This window comes from Anser anser (genome assembly GCF_964211835.1).
Source record: "Anser anser genome assembly, chromosome: 3".
Classification (NCBI taxonomy): domain Eukaryota; kingdom Metazoa; phylum Chordata; class Aves; order Anseriformes; family Anatidae; genus Anser; species Anser anser.
In genome coordinates this window covers 93,945,779-93,967,560 of record NC_139722.1, presented here as the reverse complement: position 1 = coordinate 93,967,560, position 21,782 = coordinate 93,945,779, and the positions used below count along the sequence as shown (strand labels likewise).

Below are 21,782 nucleotides of genomic sequence, written 5' to 3'. Positions count from 1 at the left end.
TTCCAGTCTGCAAATAAGCCATACCAAGGCAACTGAGGGACACAACCAAGAAACAGCACAGCTTGTCTGAACTGTGTAATATGCAGTGGTCCTAGTAACCCAACTGCCTAGGGCTTTATTATAATTAAAAGACACCAAGAAAGGCTTAACTTTAAGTGGAGCCTGATAATTAACATTAAAGTTGAAAGAGTAGTAAACTAGGGAGCAAGACAATTAAACATGCTTGAGAATGTAAATATATGGATATGAAGTGCAGAGTGAATGTTGCCAATTTTCAAGTCAATTTTCCCAGTGAAAGCTCTAGTGGGGCAGACAAAAAACAGAGCTTATAAAGGAACCTGGTTGCAACCTTAGCCACAGAGTCTTGACCACAGCTCCATAATAAAATTACTAGTATATTAACCATGTGAATGTGGGGTGATACAGAAAAGAAGATGGGGGCCCCATGGCTGGCTGGCAAGCCAACTGTGATTTTAACTAAAAGCAGATGCTTTTCAAGAGAGAATAGGTGCAACTTGCTCTTTTATGCAAGTCACGCTCAATTCACAACCATTTTCTTAGATGTACACCTTCAGCACAGGAGTTCATGTGGCCTAAATTGAATGTAATAATCCAGATGGGAGTATAGCGATTCTGCATCCTTTCAACTAGAGGGTCATGTTACGCAGCACTCCTATTTAAAAGCATATAAAAATGTGAGCTATTCAGTGTGCAGCTGAGAGTGCAAGAGCTTTAATCTTTACATTATCCATATGAATGCACTTTCTATTTTTGTTTATTGTGCCATACAAACCTAATTGCTGTGGCTTTAGAACCAGCGACTACTAAAGAGTAACAAATGACTTCAGGCTTTGGTAGCACCAACGTTAACTTTTTGGTCACCAGCTCTAACTTAACCTAGGGTCAACTGGAGCTGAAAGCTTTCACCAGCTGGTGGCGTACGTAAAGCCAGTGGTCTGAATCCACCTGCACACATAAAAAGAAAATAAAAGAATGCCCACAAATAGCAGCATGGTCAGTTGGCTGAACCTCAGTGTGAGCAGGGAAATTGTATTGTACCCATATCTAAGAAGAATACCCCTAGACAGAGGTGGATTTAAGAGCTGCCTTCATTCCCTAAAATATCATCAAGTTATATATTCATATTTCAGGCTCTGGGACCTCCAAGCTCAGACCCTTTACTGAAGGGCAAAGGTTTGCTAGCATCAGTGGGCAGATGTTGGCCTTACTTCACCAAGCTCTACTTTCTTAACCAGCACTGCAATTTTAGTGCACTTTCTAAATATTTCATGTGAAATCTATTTGGTCAATTGATAAAATTCACAAGACATCTTCTTATATATGTCTAGGTACAATTCCTTCAAATACCTTGATAAAGCGAGGGTGGGAGGAAATCTGGATAACTTTTCTTATTTTGCTAACCTCCCACTTTTCATGCTCTGTCCTCCTGAGCTAGATTGAAATATGCCAAATCAGATGAGTTGATACCTTACGGAGCTTCCTACTCACAGAATGAATCTTGTGTTACATAAGGAGGTGTTAATCCTTTGGAAATCAACAGCTTAATTAGTTCATAATGAAGATGAAAGGCTTTCTGGCTTGTGTTGTTGCTGATACTTACATTTTTTTCTTGTTTTATTTTATTCAAAGAACTATGGGGTGTTAACTTGTGCAATAAATCAAATAAAAGTAATATAAAACAAGGCCTACCAGTTATTCTGTCCTGGATTTTGCTTATACTAGGAAGGGCAGCTTGCAATTGTTGCTGTCTCATTGTTAGATGCCCTAGTAATAAATGAAGGAACTTCTACCCTTGTGTCTCCTGACCCTCATCTTGTGTAAATGTATCCACCAAAACAAGTGTGTTCTGTTAGCCCTTTTCCATTACAAGAGATTCCGTAGCTCTAGAAAGAAAGTTGGAGAAATTACAGTAACCAGAAAATAGTTTACTTAGACCTCATACATCCACTATGTCTGTGAATCAGTCCAAAATTATGAGTGATTACAAAAGTCCAAAATGTGCACTGCTCATTCAAATTTTGTTTTGTTCGAAGTAGAAGACTTAACTCTATATTTCCACTAGCTCCACATACATATGTTTACTAGAAAGATCAGAATTAACCAACACTCCTGCCACTTACAGAATGATCTATCCTTTTTACTGGAAAATTATACCATTACAATGCCTTTAGGAAAATTCAATAAAAACTTTCACATCACCTTTTTTTTTTTTTTTCCAGAGCATCCCTTCAAGGTAGTATACAGAGGGAAATCTGAGGTACAGAGAAATTCAGTGAATTCACCAAAGATAACCAGGAAGCGTTTGAGCCTCACTATCTCAAGTCTAATCACAGCCCCACATATTTTTCAACTTGGAAATATTTTGTACATTTTTTACAGCTGTTAGCACTGCACCATCTAATCTTCAACCCACATGTACACTTAATTTACAAGTGGGTAATAAAGCAATAAACAAAAAGTAATATTGTATGGTTCCTACCACATGTGGGAAAATACAGAATTGCACAGTCCTCTTACTACCCTAGCCAATAGTGATCTGCAAAGAAGAAATATAATTCCATTAAAAATATGTCTTTCTTTGGTTGCCTCTTTTTGATAATGGAAAACAAAATCATACTTTCAGGTTCAGATTTGCAGAAACAAATCTGTGGACCCTGCAAGAACTCAAAATTTAAAAATCTGAGCAATACTGCCCATGAACAAGGACTCTAGGCTCATGTTTGAAGAGTCACGCTGTGAAGATGGGTCTGTATTTCAATTCCTTGTGAAAGAAATTTACAGTTTAGATCAGTCTTCATTTAGAAGGCAGGTTACGATCAAATGCAATGTGATTTTGTATTATAAAGTGATCAAAATAAAACAAGGAAAAGATGAATCAAAGTGCACAAAACCAAATCTATTTATGTTATTTGGAGACACTGTGGACTTGTCAGTTACTCTAGAAGAATTCTATGAAAATATAATTAAACTCCAAAATCAAATCATTTTTTTTCTCTCATTATATATAGGCCGCTTTATAACAAGGCATATTAGGAAACTCGTCTTGCTTGCATGATGAAAAAAAATCCTGTTTACTTTTATTATAAAGCATCATATTAAGAACCCCAGACTGCAAGTGCCACACCACCTTTTAAAGAAACTAATTGCAAGCCACTTTCAATATTTCTTCTGTTTTTAATTTAATACCCTCAGAGAGACATAATTGGGCTGGAAGAGAGAGTATTCACTGAAGTCATGAATTTGCTGTATAAATACAAACAAGGAGGAAAGCTAATACAGTAAGGGACTATGGGATTAATTTTGAAATTGTCTGATTAGTGGATTGTTGCCCACCAATAATTGCCTTATATTTTCCCAAGGCCCCGTCTTTATTGGAGTCTGGCAAGTGCATCTGCCTACAGACTGCGTCAATCAGCTCTTGCAGCTGGGAGGGTCTTCAGAGAGATCACAATTGTAAGCCTGCTGGGGCAAGTTGTTAGACAAAGCAATATATACCGGGCAAGATGAACAGTCAATCTCTGTTCCATTGATAACATTTCACTTACTAAAATTTTCCTATGTACTTTGCTATAAGCTCCTTCAAGAATTATTTTTGTGAAGTACCATTTAGCTGAGCTTGAAGGAAACAATAACAACACAGGTTTTTCTGCAGGATACAGTAAGAACACTACTTGCTAAATAACAGTACACTTGCATATCTGGCCTTTTTTTTTTTTTTTTTTTTTTTTTTTTACTTTTCCTGGTGAGATGAGTTTTGCTCCCTTAGGATGCTATTAGGAGAAGTATGCAACATCAGAATTTTACAAGTGTTAAAGCCACTGGGAGTATAAAAGACAAATTCAGAAATCACCCACAGATTGAAAAAGATGTTGCTAAGGTGCAGATTCATTTAATTAACTCTTCAAATAAGTAATTCCCATAAATAGGTCTAACCTAGGGAAAAAACACACACACAAAAAGAAACAACAACCCACCAGACACACAAAATCTCATCCAAGTGAAATGTGAACAAGTATTAGTTTACAAGTTGATCTGCTGATCTGCAGAGTGAAGATATGATGACCAAAACAATTGTATTTTCAAAAACAGTAAAATGTATCTATTTAAAAACTCTGTATAGTTGTTTATGGTATACCCATTCCTAGACATATTTATGTCTATCTTGCTAGCAATAAGCCAGAAGTATACAAAATAGATTTGTCTGTAAGGATAGTTTACAAACAGAAATGAAATAATGGAACAGAGATGTCATACATATAGATATATTTGTTCTGTGAAGAGTGCATTGCACATTCATTTTTCAGCTATATTGGCCCTTTTTATTATTATCATCAAGATACATAAGCGCTCCAGGAATGCTGTAATTGCCTACATGCAATGGAAAGTTAACAACATCTGCTTTCAAAGCCACCATCCTTCTTTTTATTATGACCAGTAAAGCTTCAGTTTCAAATGCGGAGATACAACATCGATGATGTAATTAACAATGCTTTTACAGTCCACATCATTATCTTCTGTGGATTTGACAAGGAGGCTGATATCACTGAAACACAGCTTCACCTCTACTGAAATACACCAACCTTAACGCATACCCCATCCGAACAGTCATACTCCTGTTCAGATACATTTAAAATTTCAGTTCACTGACAGTGGGTCTACGTTTGGTTGGGGTCCTCCCAACCTTTTTCTTAACTGTAGATAGCTTCTGCCACGTAACATTGCCAAACAGGTTTTAAAAAGGCTTATAAGACTCTATAAGAGTCTTATAAAAGACTCTAGGCTTATTGAAGAGATCCTGCGGAGGGATGCCAGTGATGGAACAAGACTGACCCCAGTGGAACCTTCTGCTCCTAGGCAGCTTTACTTCCCCTGTTTAAAGAACGAGCCAGAAAAGGGCATTAAAACATCTCAGAAGAGACATATTCCTTTAGGCTGCAGTCAAGCACTCAGAGGCTAGGGAATACCATTTATACTTACTGTTGCATTTACCCTATGCTGTTGCCTTGACTCAGACTACACAATCACGTAACATTTTTCCTGTGGAACCCATGCCTTGTTTAGTTCAGAGGATGGGCATGCCAAAGGACGCTTAAGCACTTTCCAACTTTCAGGCACTTGATTAGTCAATTTAAGCACAATTCCTTTATTATGTTTTTTCAACAAGCTCTCCTTTGAGGTAGATAGCCTGCAGAGTTATGCCTTTCCACATGATTGTGATCTGATAACCACCAAATCAGTCAACACCATAACTGTCACTGATATAAGGAAAGTATTCTAGTATTTCTCACAATGAACCCAGGTACAAGTTACAGGTAAAGGACACAGAACATATGCTGAAATTTTACTCTACGTTTGAAAATAAAGCTCTGCAGTGTTCTGTTTTATGTTTGAGTAAATAACTCAATACAGAGCATTCAAAAAAAAAAAAAAAAAGAAAAAAAGACTACCATAGACAAATAGTGATAAACCAATGCTATTCTGTTCAACAAAGATGAGCTGATTTGAAGCCACTCCTCTCATAAGTGGAAAAGGAGCAGAACAGTAGAACTGTTTCAGGGGGTTTTGACTGCGGCCAGTCTTGGTTTTGGATATGTGCCGAAGCTCCACTCAATAGGAGGGATTTTTATTGTTGTTTTGCTGGTCTCTAACAAGGGCCAGATTGTCACTGGTCCAGCAAAGTCTGTAAGCAATGGAAAGAGCACAAGAAGTGACATTGGTCTCCCAAGAAACACACTACTGCAACTTGATCCAAGTGAGAAGCTTAATATCTGAAACGTGGGAAACGGATTGTGACAGAGCTTCTCAAGGATTTCCTACCACCAGGCAGACAGCTGCCAGTTATACCATTTTGAATGTATTTGTCTTATAAGCTTTACCCTTTCCTTCCATGAACAATGTCACCACACAGAATAAGCTAAGAGACTGTCAACAGCAAACTTAGGAAGACGTTTCTTTTAGCTCTTAGATTATCACTCCTTCATGTGTCTGAGAAAAGAGAAGGCCTTATAGAACACACTAAAGGTTGATATGTCTGGGTTACTTTGGACCAATTCTAAACTACACTGTCCATACAAGACAACACACCAAGAACATGCTCGAATATAAAACCTAGCAACTTCCTCAGTCATGAAGCACACCAGGAGATTAGATCTTACAGACAGGCAGATTCTTCATAGGCCAATACCAATGTGCTTACAAAAAAAGTTAGACACCAGTGCAGGTCTCAAATCACAGATGTCATATGCTCTTAGGAAAAAAATAAATCTAGCTAGTATAGAGATAGCTGGAGTTTCTGCTATATTCTTCTGATTGGCTCTCCATCTATCCCTATGCACTGATGACAGCAGTATGTTAATTGTAAGGGATCAAAGAAAGCTGTGATACGCTCTACTTTCAAGGAGCCTTCCCACCAGGTACAAGTGAGTAAAAATTCTGGTGGCTGGCGCCCACTATCCTGGAGCACCCCACAACCTTCTCTGTTGATGGATGACGCACGTGCTACAACAACAGCTGCATGCTTGCATCAGTAATAATAAGTATGAATTGATCTGCTTGTAATAAACTAATTAGAAACAACAACACTGGGAAATAAGAAGTGAACCAATCAACAGCACATACTTTGTGGTTCTCCCACTTGAAGCCAAATGATTCCATACTACTCTTCAATAGCAACGCACACTGATATGTGACATGCAATCTCCTTTAGCAATAGTAAATTCTTATGTGCACCTTTCTTACCTTCATATGAGGTACAAGGAATAAGAGAGAGTTCTTATATGCACCATTCTTACCTTCATATGAGGTACAAGGAATAAGAGATCTGTGCTCAGATTCCAGTACCATTATATTACCATCATATTACTACCATTTGCATTTCAACATTGTAACTTCACTCACGTAAAATTATGGGAATGATCTCCAGGATGTTCTTCCCCAAATCCCTCCATTTCCTTCCATTTCCCCTTTCCTGTCCCTCCCTCTCCTCATCACACAAAAAAGCAGTCACACTGCCAAGATACACCCTATGGTATGTGGCAGTTTCCTCTCTCTGCCAAGCTATTCCACATTTTTAATTCTGAGGTGAAAATACTTTCCTAAGATTTCTCTTGTACGCAGTCTTTTAACTGACCCCCCAGCATATTAGTTCTTCTTATGACATTATTTCATATACCTCATCATGAGCTAAATAAAAATAAAAAATATCAGTACTTAACTGAAAATAAAAGCATAGCCTTTAATAGAAACATGACTAATTATGAGATACAAGAACGAGAAACTCCAGCTTAGCTGACTGAATACTGAAAATGCTTTTCATAACATTCAGGCATAGTAGGATAAATGGATTTGTAAGACAATGAGAGAAAAAAAAAAAGCATAGATTTACTTTTCTGAGGTGGTGGTCCCCTCGTTACTCCTCTGGTTAGTTATTGAAGACAGACAGACTCTCCACAAGTCAAAACCTGAACTCAAGCAGATTTAACAAAGCTAAGGAAATTGTGGCTGCCCAGCTTACTAAGTGATCCATTCTGTTACCCCTCATGAAGGAGAACAAGAGACAGAACAAGAGACAAATATAAATAAATGTCCAGTGACATTACTTGGACTGCCATGCATGCCTTAATCTTCTTCAATTCTAGAAGAACACACGTAAGGTAGAAGCTCTAACCAGTGAACCAAGGCATAAGCATGCCAAATTCCAAGAACTTGTTGACCCCTAAGCAGGCAGATAGAGCAAATGAGGTGAGCAGACTTGGGTGCTTTACTCTGAACTTCTGGTGAGACTTAACATTCTCACTGCGATGACAGTTGTCCTGCTCTGGGCGCGGCCTCCAGTCCTCTCTCCCTTCTAAAGAGTGGAGAAACTCTGAGAATTCTTGATGCAGCTAGAATGTGCCCAGGGCACACCCAATAGCCACAGGAACAGCAAGAAACCCTGCAGATCGATTACGAGCAGCAAGCCATTTGTACGAGCTCATGCAGAAGCAATACTCCTGGTACTGGTCCCTTCCAGACTGAAAAAAAAATAAATTAATTAATAATTGGCTGTTGATCTCCAAGTTGCAGAAGCTGTAGTAAAGCCTGTGTTGCAATACGTAGACTTTTCATGATTTATTACTATTCAACTCTAGCTCTCTGGAAACTGCCATGAACTGCAGAAAAAAAAAAAACAACTTTATGAAAACAGGTTGACCTGTTATGATTGATTGATGTCTAGCTGGAAACATAAGTGAAAGTTCCAACGTGGATTAGATCAAAGCAACTTAGTCAGCTCCTAGAGACTCCTCTGAATAAGCAGCACTCTTCGGCAGCCTCCTGTTACAGGTTACTGCTGCAACATCAATCCAAAAGGACCACTTGGAGACTCAACTGGAAATATAAGTTCTCCTAAAACTAGTCAGTTAGGTTCTGTGGTGGGAAATGAAGACATTGTCAGATACTTATGAAGCTTTACGGACCATGGATTCACAAGGATTTCTCAAAATGCTGCCATTTACAGCTTCTACGGATGGTGAAGAACAGTTTGGATCAGTAAATGGGGCGTTCTCAAACCTCTTGGCAGACCCTGAAGGGGAAGGATGGAACGACTGACTTGCCTAGCTTTTACAGATGCCCACAGGCACACCAATATCCTCACAGCTATTTAGGAAACCTTAAACAGAAGGGAGTGAGGTAGAATAATGGTGACTGGCATAACTGGTTGTCTCCGCTTTCTCAATGGGACTGATACTCTTGAGGTTGGATGTCCTTAAGCAAAGCAGTTAGACATACAAATTACCCTCAGGAAGGCTAGGAAAGCAGTTATTATTCAGACTGAACCTAGAACTCCACACTCACTTCAGAGTGGATGAGACTCCTTATGTCAAAAGCTCTGAAATTAAGCAAATATAATTTGTTTGTTTTGTAGCTTCCAGGCATGAAGCTTCTAAGTGTATTTGTTGTTAAATAAACACAGACACCAATTTCAAGACTAACTACTACAAACCTGTTAGATTATTTGTTCTCCTGAATTATGCATTACCTTCACTCAGCATACAATTTTTCTAATGCAAGTACCCGCCAAAGTCCCAAATTCCAGCATGTCTATATGCCATATGGGCAAGCTTCTCCACCCGTCTGCTCCTCGTGGAAATTCTATTTGTTTTCCTATTGATTTTATTATGTTTAACAGCATACTAAATCATTCCTGAGGTTGACAAGTTTCTGGAAAATTGATATATGCTGTCTAAAACTGCCTGGGGCAGGAATAAAAACCAAAACAAATGACTTCTTTTAAACTCTTGATTTGCATTAGTACAGCCCAGCATACAAGTGGCATCTTGTTTGGTAGAATTCTTCTCCTTTGTGCAACATCTAAAGTACAGAAGTCTTTAGAAGCTCTTCTTATGATTCTGCATATGGGAGGAAAGAGATTGCAAAATTCCACACTATTGAGTGAGAGAGGGACTAAAAAGTAGATTGTCAACTAAACTAAACTAAACTAAACTAAAATCAATGGGCTGGATTCTCGTGCGGAGAGGTGGAACGGTGAGTAGATGCCTTGGCATCTCACGCTCAAGGCAAAAATAAAATTGTGTTTAATTCTTCACCTGAGAAACTATACCCTGAAGCCTTTTAGTAAGATCAGGATGAAGCAGGGTTTTTGTTTGTTTGTTTCTTAATCTTGGGGACATCACCATTAGGCACTACAGAAATTTATTCCGAAGATTGGACTGCATAGAGAACAGCACTTATCTCAAATAGAAAAAAGTACTCACCTAGTAATTTTTTCTTAGGTCAGAAACTAAAGGGGAAGGTGAATGGGGAAAAAAATAGCTTTGCGGCACTGCTGTTAGAAATCTGAGAGCCATGAGTCCAAGAAAAATCCTGATTGAGAAGATAGAATTGTAATATTTTCAGACATTATGATTTAACAAAAACTGGGAAGAGCCATATGAATGCATACTCATCCTTGTTAGACTCTCATTAAGATTTTATAAAGGCTGTGTTCTGGCAAAGAAAAACAAAAAAAAAACAAGACAGACATTTTTGTAGGGAAAGCTGCAGACATTTAAGATGTCAATAGGCAAACTTCCCATCTTGGTATGATTTAAAAATTCAGAGAGACAATGTTTTCCAGTAGTCCCTGTGATAACACAGAATAAGCTTGAGGCCTGCTAAGGAGCAGCCAGACTAAGGAACACACAGGTAAATAAGTTGTCTTCTTGGTCAGCATTCTGAGTAAGCAAGAACCTTCCCATGAGTTAATAGAAAAAAAAAAATCTCAAGGAGATGTTTCATTTACAGAATTTTATGACCACCCACACAAAAATACAGAATACGCTTTCCACCTTCAGAAGAAGGTCCTTGTGATATTAAAGACTAAAAAAAAAAAAAAAACAACAAACAAACAACAACACAATTACATGAACAAAAATATTTAAAGAAGAAACTAATTTTCATCTTTGCCATTGGAATAAGCTTTAGAAAATGATCAAAGCATGATCATCTGCAGAATATTCTACTCTGTAATTCAAAGAAGAGAACAGATGGGACAGTAAGGAGAAATAAAATTCCAGAAATATTCAGTTAACTTGGAGAAGAAAACTTAATGGAACATGTGGAGGCCAAGCAAATTTAGTTCATTGCTTAGACACTGCTTAGTGACTGTAGAGATCATAAATAAAGCTCAGCAGAGCTTTTGACTTGTTTTGCATCTGTTTTCAAAGATAGTATAGTGATACCACAGTTTCTAATTTCATACCAAGAAAATCTACTTTGAGAAGTATTACAGGAAAATTTCAAAAGGCTTAAGAAACATGATTCTAAGCTGTGCTGACCATGTCATAGACAGTGGAGTTTATTCCCCCTCCCCCCCGCCCCAAGTGACAAAAATGTAGTAAAGGTAAGATCTCTCTCCTTTTTTCAATCTGCTAAATGATTCTATGTGATGCAAAATACACTGTCTACAGCCAGCTCTTAGTTTTGAAAATTAAAGCAGAGCTGGGAGATCAAATGATGTCACGTTTTCCTAACTAATACATAGTACCCATGCCAACAGCTATTTGGGTGCTAGGAACGTCAGCAAAGATGTTTGACACTTGCTGTAGGTGCCATCTGTGTTCATGTGGTAAACAGAAGTTTCTCCCCACTTACAGGCAAGTTTGATGACTTCAAAGGAAGAGTCCAAGAAACCAAAAATTCCCTGGGAAGGCCACACACATGTGCTATTGCTGGACGCTCTGCTGCTGCTATATCATCACTTGTCCTATGCAAACTTGGCCAGATTGGTAAACCGTTTGACATAGCACCAAAATAAAATGTCTCTAGGTGGAAGAAACAAACCTCATGAGCTAGGCACTCCTAGCAAGAAAAAAAAAAAAAAAAAAAAGAACACTTATTAAAACGGAAATCTAGAAAGGTTTTGCAAGTATCTACAGATAGCAAAATGTTTATTATGGAGAATCATACCTGCATGAGCAGCGTGTGAACACAAGTGTTGAAAAATCATTCTTCACTCAGAAAAATTAATTCTCAGTTTGAAAAAATAATGTCAAATTAAAAGAGTCCAAGACACACTAATGGAACTACCTTATTAAATCAGGAACAGTATCAGGACATGGACTGTAGAAGTCCAGTATTAAAGCTCAGGAAAGTGCATGTAGTTTAGAAGTCCAATGAATAATTTACTTTTGGATAGCTGTCCTTTCAGTGGTGTAAGTCTAACAGCATCAACTTAGAGTTAATTCAGATTTCCACAGGAAACACAAAAAATCAAATATCTGCACATATATATAGGTCAATGTAATAACACTTCTGGTTATTATTCCTGCCTTCTAATTTGTCATATTTTCACAGATATTTTCTGGTATTTTAAATTTTTGTTAACTTTCTAAATTAATCAAATTCCATCCCATCTACCTCTTGTAGAACAAGTAACTTGCCAGAAGTGTCAGTCTTCCTTGGTCACCAAGAGACTCTGCTGTCTCATCACAGTATCATGAAAACCAAAGATGGGCAAGATGGTCTTGGAAAGAAAATGGCAACATTTTAATTTACTAACTCTGCTATTCTCTAGATCTGCTCTAGATCTGCATGGTTCTTTGAAGTGACCTGCATAACGAATGGCTCTGAGCCATTAGTCTGTCCCTTAACTCATGCTGATAAAATCTTCCATACTTCACTACACTCATCTGTCTGCTTCCTCCTTGTCCCATTTTGCACATTCACATAAACATCCAACCACATAAATGTTGACAATTTTTTCCTCATAGCATACATTCCGGAAAGATTTTAAAATGACATTTGGATATACCTTCCCACCACTGTCCTCAGGGATCGTGTAAACCATTCTTAAAAAATTCTGTTCAGCTATTTGCACCATGTGCATAAGGTTCTGGGTCAAGCCAAACTCCATTTTTAACTCTAGTTATTAGTAAAGTGTGTACAGACAGGTTAAGTCCATAGAACCATACGTTGTCCATATATATAAATCCAAAGTTGCTTTGCAGTGTTTTAATATAAAGATGCAAAACAAATGCTTAAAGATACCAGTTTTTCTGACTATAAGTTGGAGAAAAGGGTATGCAACACCTACAAATAGGGTATGCTGCTTTGGAGAGTTTGCACCTTCAGAAAAACAAACACAATTTGATGCTGCAAAGTGGGAAATGGACAAGAATTTCCTTTACTTTCCTTTAAAAGCGTACCTCAACCCTAAGACATTTTTTTCCTGTAGCATTAATAAGTAGAAGAGATATAGTCCACACAACAAACTATCGGTTTACAGATCAGAGGGAAACTTTGCAAGCTTGAAATGGTTTCAGAGATACAAATGACAGATGCCTAGGAGAATCTGAACTGTCCAGCAATATTAACCTGATTTCACTGATGCACACATCCAGCTTGCAAGAACTAATAGAATTGTAATACGGAATTTGAAAAATAATTTGTCTGAAAAATACACTGAAGTTATAAATGTCTGGATTTTGTTGATTGTTCTTAAAAGATTTTTATATTGTGAAGATTATTTCTGTTTTTCTGGGAACATTTTAAGACTGTCATCTTGGATCCTACTGGACCAGAAAGTGATCACTATTAGAATTTGGAAGCAAATTCTACACAATTTCCGATTACTCCTGTTTCTTCAAGAATTACAATAAACAAACAATTTTTGTATTTGCAAGGGGTGACTTTTATTCATCGTGAAAGAGGGATCAGGGAGTACAATTTCCTTCTTCACTTACAGTACTGACAGACCCAGTTAGCTTCTTACACCACCCTGCTAATCAAAACATCAACTAAAGTGTGATAAACTACCCTTTTATGTAAAGAAAAAGAAGTAATTTAAATCTGCCTTCCTGTGAAGCAGATTGCTTTGGTAATGTTCACAGTTCATTTAGAAGTCCATTTCCAGGTGAGAGAACTGCTTGCAGTGGGTTCTCTACTACTTAAATCCAGTTCTTAAGACTGCCATAAAACCAACATGGAACCGGGGACAGAGTAGCTTGAACAAATGGCTTGACTGATTGGCTTAATGCATCATGAATTCTCATATCTAACCTCTGTACTAATGAAGGTTTCTGACAACCTGATAAGGTTTATGTCACTTATGAGATTTTATTATGCCTTTTTTTCAGAGAAGTCTAATCCTGTCAGCATTTCCTTCAAGTCTCAACCTCTATTTTCATTGATTATGCTGGAAAAGCCCCAGAAGATTCGGCTAATGGAAAAACAAAACCTAAGAGAAGACATTCTGACAAGACCATCCTCACAAACTTCATCCTTAAACTGTAGTGTTAATAACGTAACGCATCAGAAAGAAAGAGTACTACGTCTGTTAAAAACATTTTTAGAACCAGCACACTGAGAAAAGATGGCCAGAAATATTTTTATTTTGTACAAGTATACAACAACAACAAGTCTTTTGACATCTTTGAGCAAAGTTTCTTAAACCCTAAGGTACATCCGAGTGTGTTAATCAATACGGTAACTGAACAATTGGAGGAAAACAGACCTCCTAATAACATTGCTCAAATTAAGCAGAATATTTCTGAACTATCAACAGATGGTCTTTTCTTCAGTCTACTTTTGAATTGATGTCATCGCCAACTAACTTAAAAAGATCACTTTTCTACAACTAGGTACCCTCTTCCAGATTCTCTTCCAGAAATAAGGTAAACTAAACCAGTTTTTTCTTTTTTTGAAGGGGAGCAGCAGAGGTATCTTTCGAGACAGCAAATCTTGCACAGACAGAACAGATAACAGATCTGTCCGACAGCCCACTGGAATTTCATTTTTCTGCAGACAAAATAACAAGGTTTCTTGGGGGTAATCCAATAAACTGTTCTAGCAATTATTAACAGAAAGGATTCAATAAATGTGGAAAAACTGTTAGATAAAAAAAGTTTCAAAACTGATTCACTTTCAACATTTATTTCATTAAACGCCTGAATCTCTAGAACCTTGCTAGCATTACTTAGCCTTTAAAATGAAGACTCAATCCTAAAAAAAAAAACCCTCTCATAAAACACGAATAAGATCCAATGTTATCCTTAATCGAGGAATATCAACATTAAGCACTTTTACTTCCACTCTTTCTCCAGGACCTAGCCCAAGGCTTCTTCTCTTTTTCACTTTCGAAAGTTTAGCTTCTGTTATGTTTCGCACTGGAATCAAACCTGCTTTTCCCACACCAATATCAACAAAAACTCCAAATGGTGTTGCATTTTCAACTTTTCCAGTCAGCACAGTACCAACACTTAAGTCTTCAAAGCAGACTATGCTTCTCTTGAAGTCAGGTTTATCAAAATCTGTTATAAGAAACAAACAAACAAAAATAATAATAAGAAGACACTAGACAAAAAGTTTGCATCATTTTCTAATGGTTGTTTCCAGTTAATCGTTTCTGTTTAAGAAGTCATTTCAAAGTAGCTCTAAGGCAACAAATGCTCTTTCACTAGATTTTAAAATAAAGACCTATCTGTGATAAACAACTGATTTCTACTATTTTATCAGTCACTTTAAAAGGCTATAATAAATGGAGTGATAAGCATAGTGAACTGAGTGGTATGAAACTATTACACGGGGATCAGAAGTACGTAGTACATTAGCTAGTGACTGAAACATTCCTTAAATGTTCTTGGAGCTAGCGAGAAAAGACTTGAGACAACTCTTATTTGAGCTATATAAATTATATATAACATGCTATTTGAGATCACAAATTTGTATACCGGAATGTGAATACTCAGTCTCATCACATACCAAGCAGAAAAGTCAACAATGTACTGTTCTTTGGCTTGCTGTTCACCTGCACCATGACATCACAAAGTCAACTGCAGTGGCAATTTAAAAGCCACACATGCGTGATTTTAAGCAAGTAATAAACTGAAGTCTACATTCTACACAGGGCACACATATTTTATTAAACTCTCCTTAGTTGCTTACCACTTTGTGCTCCTACAAAAAACCCTTCTGAACCATCTCAACAACTTCCCTTTCAACCTTTTCCTACTGCTGTTTTACCTTTTCCATGATATAGCAGGACTAACATTTTTCACAGAGAGCATGACCAAATCTTGATTCCAAATATTTTCCTATATTTTATTTCTTATAGGCAAATATAAGCTGAACAAATGCATAGATAAAATGTACTTCAGCAGGCTGTAGATCAGACCCCAATGGAATACAGAAGCTTGCCATGGCAGCAATAGGCTTTGAATGAACTCAAAGTTTCCACTGAAGAAATGTACCTAATTGCTTAAGCCCAAAACAGTTAATCCTTTTTAACATTATACTGCGCAGTAGCATTTCATCAAAAAAGGCAACTACACAGCCATTCAGGGCAATGAGCACAACAAGAATCAGAGGAATGATGGTCACCTTTTTATTGCTTGCAAACAGACAGTGTCTGCCCTCCCCGACTCATTACAGATACTGGTTTAGTTCAAATTAATGTTAAAAAGAATTTTGCACAAGAAGTGACTTATAACACCTTGGGGAGGAAAAGATTTTTAGAATATGATAAAAAGCTCCATCCTTTCCCTTCCCCCCCAGAATTCTTGCCATTTTCCTTTGTACTGAAATAATTTAGGAAAAATAAGCAATACTTAAAAGGATACACAGGAGAACTCTAATCCCCTTATGACATATGTCTAGTGTTGGAAGAAACTGTGGAATTGAATTTTAAACCAAGATTAATTATTTGAATCAGGGTAGAGTACAAACCACTCAGTCTGCCTGATCCCTGTTAGGCATGACTAGCAGGGTTGCAAAGACAGTGATTTACAGCTATCCAAGCCTACTAGGCTGCCTACTGTGACTGTGGTCTGCCTTCAACCAGTGAATATTGCCTGCCTTAGACTTCAGATTCCATAGTCAGAACAAAGTTTTCATCCAATAACAAAAATTAGGCTAGTCCTTTAATCACTTCTAAGTATTATTCTGCTTTTATAAGCAGAGCTCCAGTCACAGATCCTGTCTACAGTAATACTGAATGTACTGGAGAAACAGAGGATTAATATTTCCTCTATTTCTATTTCCATAATAGATTCTGTTTTGCTTTTATACTTTCATATGCTAATATTCTATCCTACAATAATTTAGATTTAGATGTGAGACAACCAGAATGAATGGAGACATAAAATACACATTTTCAAGATCACTAGTGGGAAATATTTATAAAATTTGCATGGAAACTACTAACAAATCCAAAAAAGGTGGACAAAAATCTTATCTTTTTTAAGCATAAGTTTATTATTTGTTATTACAAGCCTACACCTTTGCTGTCTACTGTTATCTCTTGCCATTGTAAGAGACTCCAGCTGTAAGTTTCATTAAACAACAGCATCTCCAGATGTTTTACTTCATTGCCTACCTCATCTCACCCACCCCCATCCTCCAACTGTTCAGCACTACTGCAAAGTTTTAACCAAAGGTGGGTCATGAGCTATGTGCTCCAATTACACTTGTCTCCAGGAACTAGTGCAATAAAAGAGCAAAACTACACACTACTACACTACGGCTCCACGGACCTTTATTACTACTGTTTCAGCTTGGTCTCACAGCATTCCTCCCATGATGGAAAGCGAACGTAGATTTAATCAGCAGAAAGTCAACATATTGAAACTATTTCATTTGTTAACGGTCATACAACTCCCTTTCCTATGGCTGAAAAGGCCATGATTTAAGACAGGATTCACACTCCTTACTTACTGAGCTGGAAAGAAACATCTGACTATGATATAACCTTTTCCCTGTCTGAGAAAAAGAAATGGAGCTACACATTCATGAAAATCTACCACTGACTTTAGAAAACAAAACATGCCGGTTTAACAGTGGTAACTAGAGCAATTGAACTGAGATTACAGCCTTTAAAACAAGGGTTTACCTGTACGGATGTCAAAGCCTTCAGGCTGAGTCAGACCATCGATGATTAGCTGTAGCGTGTGCACTGTTGTATTTAGCCTTTTGGCTGTCTCTTCCAGTCCTTCCTTTTGAATTACTGTATTTACTTTTTGCTGCATATCTGATTTTCCTATGTCATTTGGGTTGCCTCCAATGAAAGATAAAAACCTGAGGAATTCAAAGATAACAGATTTGTGACATCCTTCAGTGAAAACTGAACTTTTGCTATAGTTAGGGTGTTTCATTACTTTTGTACTGATGTGTGAAAATAACTTCTGATTTAAAAAAAATAAGAATAGTGAACAAATCATTTCCCAAGTACACATCCTGTCAACTCATCACTGATCAGACACAAACATGGAAATGTAGAGCATGTCTGTATACTTGCGTCTCCTGGAATAGGGTACAAAACCAGAAGCAAAATTTCAAAATGTAAATCATTTCCAACTGATGATTTACCTCCCACTAAAACTAAATCCGATTATGACTGTAAAATGCCTCTGCATAAAAGTTCCCTAGAAATAAATGAGAGTTCTATAATACTGTCACTTTGTCGGTCATTCAAATTAAAAAGAAATGCAGTTTAGTAAAACAATAAACATTTAAAATATTAAATCAATACAAAGAATCTCTAACTAAAACTACTGATAAAAACTTTACATAAATTACTTTTGTCTATGAAATTCATGATTAAGAACAATTAGTTTTTCAGAAACTGATCAGTTTAGAAATAATCAAGTCAAAGTAATCACAACATGAACATCTTCATTACTTGCACCTTTTGCTCATATTGTTGTATACATATAAACACATTGCAGATCAAGATAAATTTATAGTGAAATCTAAAAAGGCTAAAAAGATATATTTTAACATTAAAAAGTCTTGATCTGAGTTCGATCCGAGTTCTCTTAAAAAAAAAAAAAAGGGGGCAAAAAAATCACAAGACAGTCTAAGTTTTTAGGTCAACAACATGGTGCACATGCTGAGAAGCACAAAGAACCAGTGACAAAAATACACATGCAGACCCTACTCCTTATTTTCAGTACCGATACCTGAAGACAATGCTTATTTACCACTGAATAAATGTCCTTATTTTGGTGAAGGATTTAAAATGCATGAAGCTCATACAAGCTGAGTCACATTGTACTCAACAAAGCAATTTGTCCTTTTCTCAGTAGACATATCAGTTATCTGCCATGGTGTCCTGCTCAGCAACTCAGAATTCCATGAAGACACTTCCATCCTTCTTTATCATGCCCTGTGTTGTGTTGGAGGGAGGCACATATTTCTGGCATGTTCTCCACAAGAGACAGGTATAATCGTTTTCCCTGTCCTCTGGAGTCTGAGTGAATGTTCCCCTTCCAAATTGCTAAAAGAGATCCATCCTTCCTGTCCTTATCCTACACATGATAACAGGGGTAAACTACAATGCACAAAGGAAGTGTTGATCAGCAGGTTCGTACCCTGCACTTGGGAGTGGTGGAAGACATTCCAGCTCCATAAGAAAGAAAAGCTCCTGGTACTTAGCTTTCTTTACCTTTTCAGAAGTACTTGCTGTGCTTTATCCAAAATCTGAGGCTAATATTTCTTTTTGCAGGAAACCATGCATTTTTATTTATTTAACCGAGAAACTCAACTGACAGCATTTCATGTGGTAACTCAGAAAATGTTGTATGCAGTTAAGTATGTTATATTTCTTTTTAAGAGAACATAAACTGAAGTAACATTATTAATGCAATATCAGACTTTGAGTAAATCACAAACCTCATCTTTGAGCACAAGGGCAAATCTTCACTCCAAAATGCCCCCTGATTTCACCAAAAGGAGGACAGCAGTCTAAAACTGACTGTCAGGATTTCTACTCCTTACTGAATTCAAGCACAACCATGGCAATTTACGTGTAGCTGCAACACATCCATTTGCTTTTAACATTGATAGATACCATTTTCACATTAATTTTCTCATTTTCTCAATGGATATGGATCTTCTGTGTGGTTGTATATGAAGGAAAAAATGTAAAGAATAAACAAGGGTTCAGTGGATGAGACTTTTCTCGGGGCTCACTGAATTTTAATTGACCAGATTTCTACTTTGACATCACTATTATTATTATTAAGTAATTTGAGGTGCTCTAGAAACAAAGTATCACAACAGATGCAAAATTGTTTAATTCTAAATACTAATTTTTATTGTCTGTACACTAACAAGTACTACTATGCACATATTTTTTTCCAATAAGAACCTATATACAAAAATATCAGACCTTTTATGAAAGCACCTTCTATCAACCGCAAAAGAACATGAAAATGATAACGCTGGAAATGTGTGTAGGTCCAGGCGAGGTGTTCTTCAGCTCCTCTGAGCTGCTGGCTGCTAACCTCAATAGATGGACAATGCCACCCCAGTGCACTAGTGACAGGCGGCAGCTGTCCGAGCTGTGAGTGACATGCCAGATGTAGCATGGCAAACCCTACCAGCCTTATGACTCAACCTTCTAAATAATGTATGCTTTACCCAGAGCTCCTATAAACAAGTTTGCTGACATTCACGTACTTGGCTTTATTTCACTTCAAATGGACGTGCAGCGTTGAGTACCCCTAAGTAACGTTTTTTCACCATTAGAACTTCACAGGAGCATATTCACGCTGTAAATCGGTAACAGGGTGGGTTTCGCTGTTGGTAAGTGCAACCACATGGAACAGTCAGCGATGTGTAAAAAACCTTACGTACAAAACTTTCAAACGGGTGGATAATGCAATCAGAATGCACTGCATTACGTGCAGGTTGCTGGAAAGAAAACCAGCATGAAACGGGACACAGCCCAGGTGTCTGATCCCTCAATTACTATTCATGAAAGTTATTTCGGCTCCCCCTTGCCACCACCACCTCTTCCTTCCCCCACTTCCCCAGAAAGTATTTATCTGATATTAAAGAGAATTTCACATTTAGGCAAGGATAGTGGCTTTGGACTCCTCATTATTTAAAAACTTACTAATGTGGTTACCGCTCAGAATAAAATTTCAGCTTCAGCCAAAAGATGCTTAAACGTGTGCCCAGTTCTAAGTACCTAAGTCCCACTGCCCTCAACTGAATTATTCGTGTTCTAGAAGTCACGCATTTGTTTAAGAATATTTCAAGATCATGAGCTATACGTACGCAGAACAGAACACTGTAATAAGGCCCAAAGTGCATGCTTATATATACACAGAAAAAAAAAATCCTCTAACACAAGCAACATAATTCTATTTCGGAAATTCTCACTTTTTTCAGTTCTGGTACAAAAGAGCTACATAGTAAAATATTTCCAAATAAAATAAATTTATTATGGATTACAGATGTAGTTTTTAAAAATACTGTTGAATCTAGTTACATATTTAGTACATCATTTTCACTCAAACATAGCTTGAGGGCACAGACTAAAAATCAATATAAAGCACAAATATATGGCTGAACACTAGCCCATTATATTGATCATTTCTATCTTTAAATGTCATTCCTATGAACAAAGTTAAATGTTTTCTTATTAATAAAAAAGCAACCCAACAACTTCAGGAGTTATTTAAGGTCAGAAAAAAAAAGATATAGCCAGAAACAACCAAGACTGTGATATGGTTACAGGGTAAAATAAAGGCTTCCCTTAATTTTCCTTATTTTGACCTTAGAACTGTTAAACTATCTTGCTACAATCTCTGAAAAAAATCTCACTCCATTTGTAAATGACAGTTCCAGATGCATAACCATAGGAACATGAATGATCTGTGTAAAAATGTAAGCCCTTCAAGGATTTTCCTGGCTACATATGTGAACTAAATAACACGCTGCAGTAGTTCAAGTGCTATGTTTATCTACCAGAAAGATAAAACCTAAAGAAAAGCTAACAAAAATTGAAATGTGAAAGACAAGATGTTTTTTCAGAAGTGAGGTCATTCTTATAAGATATACTATCCTTATTCCCTCAAATGTTGAATGTCTGAGTGAATGTTGAACTTTCTGTTCAAGGAACATCAAGTCAGATAAAAGCTGCAAGTCTCTTAGGAAAGTTATTTAGAACAGAGTGAGATTTAACTGGTTTAGAGATTTAGAGTTTGAGTTTTGAGATTTAGATGATACTCTGAAACCTAAGCAACTACCTTAGTTTAAAACACATTTTTTTGCAGTCTTGTACAACCTGCAGAGAATGGTCATGGCTAAATCACTGATGTTTTTTATTTAATACATAATTTCATCCATCTTACCCAGATAAAGAAAGAAAAGTAGCATAAATGTAACAAATAAGCACATCATGTTCACTTAACATACACATCTGCACAAAATTATAGCACAGCCCTTGCAATGCTTAAAAGGTAATGCAAATTTCAGTGGAATGCAAATAAAGTCAG

The 21,782-nt window shown here is 37.0% G+C and overlaps 1 protein-coding gene across 5 annotated transcripts in view; it reads right to left on the bottom strand.

Moving 5' to 3' along the window:
• Nucleotides 1-13,871: 13,871 nt before the first annotated feature.
• SRBD1 (S1 RNA binding domain 1) overlaps nucleotides 13,872-21,782 on the bottom strand; it is a 127,550-nt gene continuing 119,639 nt past the window's right edge. For all 5 annotated transcript variants that reach the window (XM_083829100.1, XM_083829102.1, XM_083829103.1 and 2 more), the window contains 2 exons: nucleotides 17,387-17,571; nucleotides 13,872-14,810 (listed from right to left, as the gene is read on the bottom strand). In XM_083829100.1, the coding sequence (XP_083685226.1) occupies nucleotides 14,521-14,810; nucleotides 17,387-17,571 (475 nt within the window). In that variant the 3' untranslated portion in view covers nucleotides 13,872-14,520. The remainder of the gene's footprint in view (nucleotides 14,811-17,386; nucleotides 17,572-21,782) is intronic.